The 12393-nt window shown below is 46.1% G+C and overlaps 1 protein-coding gene across 2 annotated transcripts in view; it reads right to left on the reverse strand.

The window, feature by feature from the left end:
* Positions 1–4016: 4016 nt before the first annotated feature.
* TAGAP (T-cell activation RhoGTPase activating protein) overlaps positions 4017–12393 on the reverse strand; it is a 35876-nt gene continuing 27499 nt past the window's right edge. Inside the window, exons 2-11 of one of the 2 annotated variants that reach the window (XM_008635992.2) lie at positions 12128–12169; positions 11621–11705; positions 11458–11511; positions 10802–10868; positions 9059–9231; positions 7818–7979; positions 7250–7359; positions 6375–6570; positions 5720–5837; positions 4017–5530 (exon numbers count right to left, since the gene is read on the reverse strand). In XM_008635992.2, the coding sequence (XP_008634214.1) occupies positions 4356–5530; positions 5720–5837; positions 6375–6570; positions 7250–7359; positions 7818–7979; positions 9059–9231; positions 10802–10868; positions 11458–11511; positions 11621–11647 (2082 nt within the window). In that variant the 5' untranslated portion in view covers positions 11648–11705; positions 12128–12169 and the 3' untranslated portion in view covers positions 4017–4355. Of the gene's footprint in view, positions 5531–5719; positions 5838–6374; positions 6571–7249; positions 7360–7817; positions 7980–9058; positions 9232–10801; positions 10869–11457; positions 11512–11620; positions 11706–12127; positions 12309–12393 lie in introns of those variants that run through there. The other variant, XM_008635993.2, reaches the window with a different exon arrangement.

Genomic DNA, 12393 nt, shown 5'->3' on the forward strand with positions numbered 1-12393 from the left:
TTTTTTTGAGGGGTGGGGGGGGGGGGGGGGGGGGAGCCGCTCCGGCTGCCCATGGCAAGGCAGTGGGGGGGGGGCCATGGGTGGAACAGGGCCCATCGGCTCCAGGATGGCCATGGCCGTGGCCCGGCCCGGCCTGGACTGAGCAGGGCCTGGGCCGGGCCCGCTGGCCCCTGCACTGGGCCCACAGCCACCTGTCCCAGCACCGGAAACGAGAGAGAGAGTCTGCCTGGGGTTTGTCTGTTCTTAAGTGTGGATCACAGAGGCGGTCACAACTTTAAGTGGCTTAAAAAATTGTCCATATTCAAACTGGCCCGCTGATAGGTTCTGTCAGGTTATAGAGGAGCTGTAAGCATCCCTTTGCAAGAACATCACTTCCGGGACTATGCTTTGCTAACCCATGACAGGGGGGCAAGCAGAAGCGCCTATACCTGCTCAAGAATGCTTCTTTTGAAGACATAGATGGTGCCTAAAATCCCAAGTGTTACCCTTTCTGTGGTGGCAGTAGAAATGTCAGCCCTAGATTATACAGACCTACTTAAGGTATCTAAATGTAGCATGTGTATGTAAGGTGAAAGTCTAAGCTTACATCACAGTCAGAGAAGATTTTGGGGAAGGATTTTACAACCTAAATGTCTGGAATTTTATCCACTTTTGATGCCTTAGAAAACTCCTATGGCCCTAAGATATCCAAATGACTTGAAAGGACACCTTCTTTCAGACAACTGTGTTGCACCTGCACTCAGCTCAGTCCCAGTAGTCCAGAGAGATGAGACAATAAGAGCCTATGCCTCATTTTCTGCAGACTGTGCAGAAGATGAGGCACAGGCTTACATAAATGCTTGCATAAAAATAAATAAATGTGTGTGTCTACATCTGCAGTCTGCACCTGAGTGTTTGAATGCCTGCAGTCTGCCTGTGTGTGAAACCTGCAGGCATGATGTTTCTCTCAGTCTTCACTAATGTTTGGCCACAGAGTTGATGACAATATCCTTTTGCTGTAAGTTGCCATCCTAATTCAAGTGGCAGAGAACAAGTTTGCAACTTCCTGGTGCACAACATGGTTAAAGAAGGAGTTACTCCATGAGGAACTCCTTTGTTCTTCTGTTTGCTCATTCAAATCCTGGCAAATGAGACATAGATGTATGTCCAAAACATGGATGCCTGCTAGGCAGACTATGCTGGGGAATGCCAGAACTAAAGTTTTCTCCTTTGCTGCACAACCTCGATTCCTTACCGGTGCAGGTGCATCTTATGGGAAAGAATAGAGTGAACCATGTGTTTGAAAACAGCAGGCTGCAAACATAAGGAACTGAATTCAAGCTGCATCACCAGCCTTAATTCCAGCATTGCCTTACAAGGCAATGGCTTGGATTTTCTGCTTTAATATTGCTTTTTTCCCTCTTCCAGTTCTACCTGCCCTGTATGTTTGGAGTGTCTTCATGAAATTTAATTAGAAAATTTTGTGTGTGAAGCAAGTGATGCAATACTGATGACGGACAAACTTGTGGAGAGTGGAAGTCTGACTGTCATCATTCGACTCTTGTGCCAAAACCCATCTCCAGCTGACCCAGTTCTAAACGGGTGTTTGATCATTCTGGCTGAGGAGTAAAAGGCAGCTTTGGCAAGGCACTTGTAAAACAGATAATCCACTTGGTGGATACAGGAGTTAAAGGGCCTTACACTTGGAGTCCAGGGTAGTTGGTCTGTGTCTTAGAATGTGGTAGGGTGGACTGGGAGTATGATGAAATGGTTTTCTGAGCCAAAGGCCAATGAGTAAGTGCTGAAGCAAAGTTCTCTACGTCTTGTGTCATTCTAGTCTTTTGAGATCTCTTATCTGCCTGCATAGAAGAAAAATCACTTCTATGGAAATACATGACATGAAAATAATGCTGACTAAACAGTCAAGTCTGAAGGGGTGAAGGAAGTCAAAAGCTATCTGTCAGTGAGGAGGCAAATATCTTTTGGGGTCTGTTTGCATTCAGATTTTCTTTAATCATGGTATTTGCTGGACTTGAAGAAATGCAAGAGCAGGGTGAGGGGGACTAGGCCACTCTTTTATAGAACTCCTTCACCTTACCCCTTTTTTGTTAACAATGTATAGAGCTTCTCTCTCTTCCTTTTGAAAATTGTCTTTTCCAAATGTTTTTTCTTATTCAGGAGCTGGAAGATTTATACTCATCAATATTGAATATTTAAGCCCAGGTGAACTTTCTGAGTGAGATTGTCATATATGCCTTAGGACATCTTAGACCTAAAGAGAGACTTTCCTTGTCACTGGTGAAGTGACCGTGCTTATTTTCCCTGGGTTTTCTGGTGTAGTTACAGGGCAGGAATCTTCTTGGGAGACTTAGTCTTCTCACAGTCAAAAAAGAATGAGTCACTTAACAAAGAAGGAGCTGTATTGTTTTTAGATTACATTTCAAGGTTCGTGTTTTCTGTTTTATGGCTTCTGAGCCTTTTCACTGCACGTGGATTATCTCTTCATACTTGTTCTTCCATGAAGGTAAGATGCCTGGTTTTTTACACAAGAAAAATATAATTCCACTAAACCCAGAACTAGAGACAATAGGCACAAATTAAAATACAATCAAACTCCATCTGAATGCAAGTAGACACTTTTTCAGTGTGAGGCTGGTCAAACATAGGAATAGGTTGCCCAGAGATGTTGCAGAGCCTCCATCTGTGGAAATATTCAAAAACTGTCTGGACATGATCCTGGGTAACCTCTTCTATCTGACCCTGCTTGGGCAGTGGGGTTGGACAGGAGGACCTCAAGCCTCACTGATTCTGTGACCCAGGAGATGCAGATTCTAGAAAAAGGTAAACACCTTTTGCATCAGAGCCCTCTCATTCAGCTTGCTTGGAGGCAGAGTGCCGGTTTGGGAGGCCAAGAGAAGTGACGTTTTCTCTAGTTGCAGACTACCAATATGGTTTTTCTCATGTAATTTCTTCTCAGGTCAGGCACCCTCCTTCCCTTTTCTCTGTGTCCTGGGAACACCCATACCTGGAAAACATCATTCTTGAGAAGGTGGTGTGCCATTTTTAATGTGTTGCACTTTCAGAGCAGCATCACCTCTTTGCAGTTTAACTGCTGTTACATGGTTGTAACAACAGAAGTTGTTTTCCTTGAAGAGAGGGATTTGTAGCCTGCAGCCTCTTACAACAACAGCAGTGATACTGCTGGTCATTTCTTTCTGCTACTCAGCTATGCCACGTCATTCAAGCAGACCTGCAGTACCTGTAGAATAGTATAAAAGTTGGTACAGTATGTGTATGGCCTGGATGTTTTAAAAACTGACAATGGACAGTTAAGCATTCATGCAGAGAAATGTTTTATTGTAGTGAAGTTACACAGGAGTCTCCCTGCTCCTGGTTTAAGGCTATGCTGAGCCATAAAAACACATTGCACTTCCAGTCATTTTTACAAGGTTATAAGGACACCACCGAGTATTTTCTTTTTGTCTTTTTTTCTTTTTTTTTAATGAGCTTTAAGTATTTAAAGCTGGAATGCAGCATATTTCCTTATTGGAGTTTTTGTTGTTAGTTTTTTTTTGTTGTCCTCAAAAAAGCAAACCTGAAGACTTTCTTTCTTTCTTTCTTTCTTTTCTTTCTTTCTTTCTTTCTTTCTTTCTTTCTTTCTTTCTTTCTTTCTTTCTTTCTTTCTTCACCTGTCCAGTGTATTTAGCCTAAAAGCACCTCAAGACACACGAGGGTTACTTTACACATTCCCGTAATGACCTTAGAGGACTCTAAACCCAGGCTCAGTGTACAACACTAATCCTGATTAGTGGTCAGATCATTCTTATCACAGCAAGCAGGAAGATGGAATGGCAGCAGGTACAGGGGGTTTATGGAAGAGTGCTGAAGTGGCCGAGATAACAGAACAGCTCTTCCCCTATGAAGGTAACTGCCAGCCCACTTTTGAATGCAGAGAACCAGCGAAGCACTGCATCAGCCTGGAGCACACACACGCATGACAAATGGTACAGAGTCTGTGACAATACAGGAAACAAAAAGAAGGTGAGACAGGTTTTGGACCTGCCAACATTTTAATTGTCATTTCAGAAATACAAATACAACACTGTTTATGATCTGCTAACTACTCTTCCCACACAACAGGTTATGTACAGCATACTAACTTACATTTTTACATAATGATACACAGGTTTTCACCAGCAACAACTCTTGTGGTGAAAGGATGTGACATGTCAAGCTGACAGATACTTCAGAAAAAAAAGTTCATGCAGAGCTAGCTTATTCTTTGTCTCTTGAAAGTAAAATCCTACAAATGATTAGCAAGATGTCTATTTTTACAATATTTACTTTGTACAGTGCAAAGAGGAAGGATAGGCTTTTTAAACGTAGGACTCCTTAGCAAACTGGATCTGCTCTACCTCAAAAAGCGGCTGGCTGCACCTCTGTGCTACATACTCGAGTTTGTTCTTTTGACAGGACTCAGACATGGCTCTCATCCGGTAGACTCCTGGGGTCACGGGTAAACTCACACGGGAGTTTACTCCTACAGTGATGCTGAAGGTTTCAGTTTCCATGTCAGAATCCTTTGTTGCAGAAACTCTGGCACTGTGCAGATCCCTTAGATCCGTATATGCTGTGTCCTGTGCACTGTGGCTGCATGGATGAGGCAGCAAAGCATCCTGGTTTGACACCGCTAATCTCAGAGTTTGAACTGTGAGACTGTGGGAGGGAACTTTAGTGGCCAGGCAGTTTTTAACAGCCTCTTCATAAGAGGGTGGTCTTCCAGGGTTTTTCTGGTCCACATCTCTGAACACTTCATCAACTGACCTGAAACGGGGCCTCTGCTGATACTCCACATGCAATGGTTTGTCATCATTATGACTGTCCTCCTGGACAATTCTGCAGGAGAACTGATCTTTCTTTGTGAAACTGTCCCTCTGAAAAAACATGTTTTTTCCAGGCCCCCAACTCTGGGTTTTTATTAGTGTTTTCCTGTGGTTTGCAAAAGAGAATGACATGGAATGTTTTTTGATCTCTCTGCTAGGTGTACTGCAGTCTTCAGTGGCCTTGGTGGAAAAGGACTGAGGCCTATTTAAAAAGGTTTTTTTGGGACTAGAGGGTGAAACTACTGGGGAGCTGGTGAAAACTGAGCCATCAGAACTCTCCAGAGAGCAACTGGAGGATGTTTTGGGTAGAGAGTCAGTTGATAATTGTGAAGGTAAGGCTGCAAGACGTTTCTCCAGTGCCTCCAGCCATGGCTGTTTCTGCTGAACTGGAAAATTGTCCTCACTTTTGTTTAGTTTCTGTTTCCTTATTGTGTCATCAAGGCAGTTTTGGAAGGACAAGTCTGACTCTGAATACCTCCTGTCCATTGTGCTGATGTCATTTCTGAAATTAGTCAGTGAAGGGGCAGAGATGTGTGTTGGGTATTTTCTGCTCACGGTAGCATTCCTCCCTTTGGCCTGCTCCATCTCAGAGGTACAAGGGCAGCCTTCCACTTCGGGATCTGGGCTGTCATAGGCAGAGTCATTCTGATGAGCTGCACAGAGTTGTTCTGTGGGGAGAAAGCAGACATTAGTTTTCACTGACCAGCTGAGAATGAAAGAGAATTACACAGAGAGAGTTCAGAAGAGCACTTCAACAGTTTTGAACCCTCTGTGTTTCCACAGATATATTCGCATATCAAATTCAATAATTTGGCCCAGCAGCCCCAGTCAGTGACATCCCCAGTCCCTTCTCATACCTGTGGAGCTGTCTGTGTGCTCTGGGGACTCCTCAGCCAAGGCACAGGCAGGAAAGGCAATGTCTTCCTCAAATATTTCCGAGCAGTTGTTTATGAGGAACTCCACCAACACTGTCACCTGCACACAGAAAACAGCCCATTTCAGTCAAGAGGGATGAAAACATATTGCAGACTCTTTCCTGAGCCTGCCTGCTGTCTCTGTAGGAAGGATGGCGCAGAGCAGGGTGGCTTCTGCCAAAATCCTGGCTTACAGTCTGAGGGTGAGTCCACGGTGGGGGGTGAGGCCTGGTGCTGCAGACAAATGGATCTGCCCCAATACAGACAAAACACCACCAGCCCCAGCTTTGGCCTCGCTGCCCGAGGGCCCGGGGGTGACAGTGCCCACGGGTGGCCCTTGCTCTCCACATGCAAAGTCTGCAGGAGCTGTGCTGTGACTTAGGGGGCTGCAGGGCAGCTGCTGCTTTTGCTCAGAGGAGGCGAGACCAGGGGCAGCCTGGCCCATCCCATCGCGGGCTGAGGGACACCTGAGCCGAGGGGTACCCCCAATGTCCCGGGGTGCTGTTCTGTTCGGCTTCCGCAAAGGCAGTGGGATCCCTGTGGATGGCTCTGAACTGCCGCAGAGGGAGGGAGCGGCTGCTGGGTGAGTTCCACGCACCTTGTCGTTCATCTCCTTCTGCACTTCCAGCGGGAGCGCGTTGTCTGTCCCCGGGCTCAGCATATTTGGGCCAATGCAGATGGCCAGGTTGCTGGAGTCCATCCTGTTGGTCTCGGCATTTTGGCTGATGTGGTGGAGCAGAGAGAGCAAGTGCTTGAGCAAGACGAGGTTTGGTCTTGGCAGCTTGTCAGCCACCCTGCATGAGCACAAACGACATGTGATGTTAATCGATGGTGCAGTGGCCTCTGCTTCTTGATTTGAGCAAGTCTCAATTAAACTTGGAGCGACAACACTTCCTCCAGAAAGGGGCACGTGTGTGCTCACTGTAACTTTCAGAAATCCCCAACTGCAGCTGAGCATGTGGTTAATTATGAGACCTTGAATTACAGGGTCCTGACTGAAAGGCAGCATTGCAGAAGCCCATGTCCCTGGGTAGATGGGATGCTGCCAGGAGATGTCACTGGAGGCTTCCCAGCACCCGTGGTTGTACTGTGGGGCTTTCAAAGCACTCCCAGTCAGCCTCCACACCTACTGTTCCTAAAGAGCAAAACACAGTGGTGGTCTCCATGTGCCCAACTCCACCCCCAGCAGATGTGAGAGCTCCGTGGCAGTGCCTGTCCCACAGCACCGTGACAGCGTTAGCTGAGGCACTGCAGCCTCTCTCCTGTTCCTGCATTGGTGGTTTCATAAAGCAATCTCAAGTAACTTCAGGAAGTCCTGGAACCCTCTAAACCAAACCCCATGGAGCAATAGCAAGCCGATATAAATGGCAGGTTTTTAAATGAGACTCTTGATTTCAAAAGACATTGTTGGCCTCTACCAGCCACTCCATTTCATTGGGGCTGATTGCAAAATTTCCTGGTTGAAAAACTTACTCTTTCAATTCTTCAATTTTTTCTTGCTTGTTTGGCTTCTCTAGAGCTTGCATCCATTTCTCATAGAGGTCATCTGACAGGAGTTTGGAGGGAATATTTCGGAGAAAGTCCTGCAAAGCCAAGAGATTTAGATGAAGCTTTGACACCACTCCTGATCACAGAGGGAGCATTACTGTCACATGGGCTCTCTAGGAGGCAGGTTGACTTGAGCTACCTGACCATCAGCACTGACAGAGCAGTGCAATGCACAAGTGCACTTGCACTTTTGTAGTAACAGGACCCAGCTTTCAGTTGCTTTTCCTTTGCCCATAAATCTCACTATTGCTCCCTGGCAAGATACTGAGCAAGAGGACAAAGTGAGTTTCCTGTGGGCATGCAGGAAATCAGCAGCCCAACAAGTAGGACTGAAAATCAGGTGGAAAAGGCCAAACTTTCCTAAGCCTGAAGCAGTAAGTCTGGCTTTGTTCTGTCTTTAGCCAAGAGTCCCACCTAGGTCAGCTTGGTGCATTGGATTGGGCCTGTGCATATTAGCCATGTCCTCCCACCAGTGTAGCTCACAATTACTCACCTTCAAAACCACTGCCAGCAGGTGCACAGCTTTGCTTTTCAGATCAACATTCCCGCCTTTGTTTAGGTCCTCCTTCAACTCCTTTCGTGCTTTCTCATTGGCAGCTTTTCTGAATATCCCTTCAGTAGAAGGTCCTTTCATATACAATATGGCTAGGAGATCCTGCAGGAAAAAAAATCAAACAAGAATGGAAGAACAGTTACTTCGATGAAGGAAGTTAGCAGGTGAGCATTTCTTTAGAAATAGAAGAAAAATTGTCTGAAGGTACACTGTACTCTGATTAGCTCAGAATCTAGTTCTTGCTCCAAGTAGATTACATGGGAAGTAGTCTGATTTTCCTCTAATCCACCTTCTTTTTGAACTGATGAACTCCACTAACTTCAGTGGAGTCATCCTTGCTTACTTCCGGAAGGAAACAAGAGATGGCTTAAATCTTAGTTCACATCCCCTTTCTCACAAGCCAGGCAAATACTACATAGAAGAGACAAATGCATGTCTATCGGGAAAGCCAATTCAGTGTGAGAACTGTTTTTATCCAGACCATTTTTATCTAAAGATGGTCTTTGTTTGGTCTTTGTTAGAAGATGGTATTTGTTTGTGGCAGTCCATAGCTGAATACTTTTTTTTTGTGGAAATACAGAAATCCTTGGAAGTTTATGTTGCTGAAAGATTCATTTAAATTACTTCTTTAAAATCACAGATGTTTATACTAAGAAGCCTATCTTCAGTTCCTGGTCCTGGGCTCTCTACACTCCAAGTTACTTCCAGTGAAAGTTGGGTGGGCTGGACAAAACCTGCAGACCTGAGCCTTTCTACATCAGGGATGGGTCCTGAGTTTATCAGGGGTGTGTGTGTAGGGTAAACACCAAAATCACTCATCTCCTGGGTGATGCAGCAGAAGTACAGGGTATCCTGCCTCACACTGAAGTCAGAGGTATCACAGAATCACAAAATGGTTTGGGCTGAAAGGGACCTTAAGGATCATCTCATTCCAAGCCTCTGCCATGGGCAGGGACACCTTCCACTAGACCAGGCTGTTCCAAGTCCCATCCAACCTGACCTGGAACGCTTCTAGGGATGGGGCAGCCACAGCTTCTCTGGATGACCTCATACCCTCACAGCCAAGAATTTCTTCCCAATGTCCAATCTAACCCTGCTCTCTGTCAGTTTGAAGACATTTCCCCCTTGTCCTGACACTCCAGGTCCTTGTAAACAGTTCCTCTATAATGGTACCTCCTTACCTGGACTGGCTGGGGCAGTGTGTCATCTTCCCCACAGATAAGTGCCAGAGGCTGGCCAAACAAAGTGATTTTGGCACCTGAGTCCAGCTGTCCTGAGGAATTTCTTTTGGTAAGGCTCCGTCTCAGAGTAAATGACTGCGATATCACCTTCTTTCTTTTCTTTGTTCCATCTGCTGCAAGTAAGAGGAAAACAAAAGATCGATTTAAAATAAAAAAAAAACAACAGAGCACTATGTGGTCTTTCATCTGTGTGCAGTGCAGAGATGTATGTTGAAACAACTCAAACCAAATGGGGAGAAACTGAGAGACAACTAAGTGGTTACTAGGGAAACAACTGCATAAACTGTAAAACTGTGGCCATCTCCCTAAGGCCACCACCTTTCCTGTTTTGGGTTGGGTGTTTTTTACATTCTAGTCACTGTTTCTTCTTAGAGAGTGGGAACATACAAGGCACAGAAATAACAACATTTGTAGAGATTTTTGATATTGCAGTAGTTTCTGTGATAACTCTGAGGCAGATATACCACTTGGGCACCTAGCAATGACAACAATAATTTTCACTATGTGGTCTGACTGTGCCCCAGACTTAGGGCAAGAGTACAAGTAGGGGTTCCTGCTTCTTGGCCCCTTTCACAGCCTGAAAACATATGGCTCCAGCTCTGCCAGCTCTGGAGCCAGCTCTATTGACAATGCTCCTAGAGCTAGTGCTTGCCCCCTGCCAGCCAGCCAGTGGAAGGTGATACTTGCTCCAAGAGGATGGAAGCATCAGAGTAGGGCCTCACTGGCTTCAGGGCTAGAGATCTCTTAGAATGGGTTTTCCATCTACTTCATGAAGAGGAGGGCCTGGAATTTGAAGAGGATAGTTTTAATGGGGGGGTGGGGGGGGGAGTATGCCTTTTTTTTCCCTTTCAGAAACAGAGAGAAAAGAAACCTAGTGGAAGTGGTGTGTGTGTGGGGGGGGGGGGGGGGGGAGTATGCCTTTTTTTTCCCTTTCAGAAACAGAGAGAAAAGAAACCTTTACCGCGAAAGCTTTCTAAAGGATTTGCCTTCTGCAAACTTCCAATATATGTCATGCCTTCTACTCCAAAATGAAGTTGTCTTACACAGATGAGAAGTTCTCAGGACCTCTCCTTGTGACTTAGCACAAGCTCTTGGTAGGTGGGGGTTAAAAAATTTGAAGAAATCACCTAACATTATAGTGTAATGTGAAATATTTGCTTCTGATACTCCTGAAAACTGATCTTCTGTGGTGGTCTGCTCCAAATCTGACCCTGCTCTATTAATGGTCTTCTGCTCTGGGTTGTTTACAGGTGCTGAGGTTTTGCATGGTGAGAAAAACAAGTGCTGGTGCTTCTGCCAAGAGGGTTTATTTGCTCTGGTGTGCAACAGCTGGTAGCAGTACTCAGTACTTTCTTGCAGTGCCACACCTCAGTGGGGATGCTTGAGTGAGAAAGAAACACATTTACTTCCCATTGCTACCACAGAACACAACGAAACCTGGCTCTGAGGACCAGGGAATGGGAATGCAAGATCTCTGTCACTCAGAACTGTCACCTCTGCCACTGAGCATATGGGAAAGAAGTAATTTGTGAGTGGCAGTCCAGGGCTTAAGTCCTCTCCTGGGTGGGAACTGTGGCTTGCTCTCAGGGAGGGGAAGCAGGCGGTTTCGGGTGGTTTTGCACAAGTGCCAGCTTGCAAGCATTATATAAGAAGGCAGTTCCTCAGTTTGTTTTTGAAACTCACCATTTGAGAGGCAAAGTCCGTCTTCAGTATCTGCTGGGCCTGACAAGGGACATTTCTTGGTATCATCCTGCAAAAAAGCATATTAGGGTTACAGAGCTGCCATAGCAGTGAGGGCCACCAGTGAGCTGCTGCAGCTCCTCAGAAGTCTGGGGAGGCCCTGGGGAATAACCAGACATGCCCAACATCTGCTGAAGGGGTGCCTCGGCCCAGGACTGACACTGCATAGCTGCCCAGTGGAGGGGTCTGTGGTAAACCCTGCAGCCAGACACCCCAGTCATGCTCAGGAGGTCACAACCCTGTGCTCTTTCAGGCTGCACTTTCAATCCAGAAAAGCCACAGTAGGACATAGCCTCCATTTTTGTGTCCTCCCCTGGCACTGGAAATTTCCTCCCAAACTCCTCCAGGAAGCCTTGATGGCTTTGAAGCCTGTAAGATTCCTGAGAAAAGCTCCTCATGAGCCAGGGGAATGCATGGACTGCCCCCAGCAATGTCCAGCTCCCTCTGCTCAGTGCAGCACAGAGCTGCCTTTGAAGAGCTCTGCCCATTCCTGGGTGAGGGTAAGCAGCTGGCAGCTACTGAAGGAGCCACCCCCACTTTGCCAAGGTATCTCACACCAGTACCCAAGAAGGATCCAGGAAAATGTAAGGGCTGCTTACCTCTGTCTGGCACTCAATCAGACTCTCCATGTTCCCAGCATTTAGTGTCTTTGACTAGTCAAGAAAACAAAGACACTGTGTGAGTAACTGAATGCTGTGGTTTAGAAATCAGAGCTTTTCAAAATCACTATGTTGACAGAGCTGAAATAATTAAGATACTCACAGTATTACAGCTGCTTAACACTTTCATTAGGAGTTTGATCGGAGGAGCTCTGGACACTCTGGTTTCCTTCAGTCCTTTTGTTTGCCTGTTTATTGAATAGGGAATGGACAAAGAAGGAGTCTTTTACAACTGCACCCTTCTTTCTCCTCTGCAAGCCAATCTAGCATGTATGATCCTGAACCAGCAATATCTCCCACACAAGTAAACCATTAATCCCTTCTCTGGAAGGGCATTCAGCTCTGCTGCCCTATCTGCCTCCTGATTAAAACAAAATAAAAGCAGCTTTCCATTTTTAATCCACACAAAAAGTGAGAAAGTGGTGACAGTGTGGTCATTAATCCGCACACCCAAGGCTGAGCAACTCAGTCAGCTCTGCCCACAAGCTACACTTAGCAGTGGGTGCACCTCTCCCCATCTATATTTTTGTACATCTCTGTGAAGCTGCATCTGAAGCTCTCCACTGACTTCAACCACCATGCCACAGATTTTATCAAAGGCAGTACTTACCCAAGGAGTGAGTCCAGCCAGAGCTCCTTCACCTCCCGTGAACTGCAGAGGAAAGGAGAAACAGCATCACTCCCCACTGCTTACTAATCCTTTGGATGGAGGCAGGCAACTAAACAGTGCATACCGCGTGTGCTGCCGTATATACGCAGAAGGGGCAGGTGGAAATTCACAGGCAGGAAGAAGCATCATGGGGCAGGACCGAGACACTACCAAATTTCTGGCTTCCTCTTTCCTTTTAGAGGAGCTGTTTTTTTGTTTCCCCCCCC

The sequence above is a fragment of the Corvus brachyrhynchos genome, unplaced genomic scaffold (genome assembly GCF_000691975.1).
Source record: "Corvus brachyrhynchos isolate BGI_N302 unplaced genomic scaffold, ASM69197v1 scaffold6, whole genome shotgun sequence".
Classification (NCBI taxonomy): Eukaryota; Metazoa; Chordata; class Aves; order Passeriformes; family Corvidae; genus Corvus; species Corvus brachyrhynchos.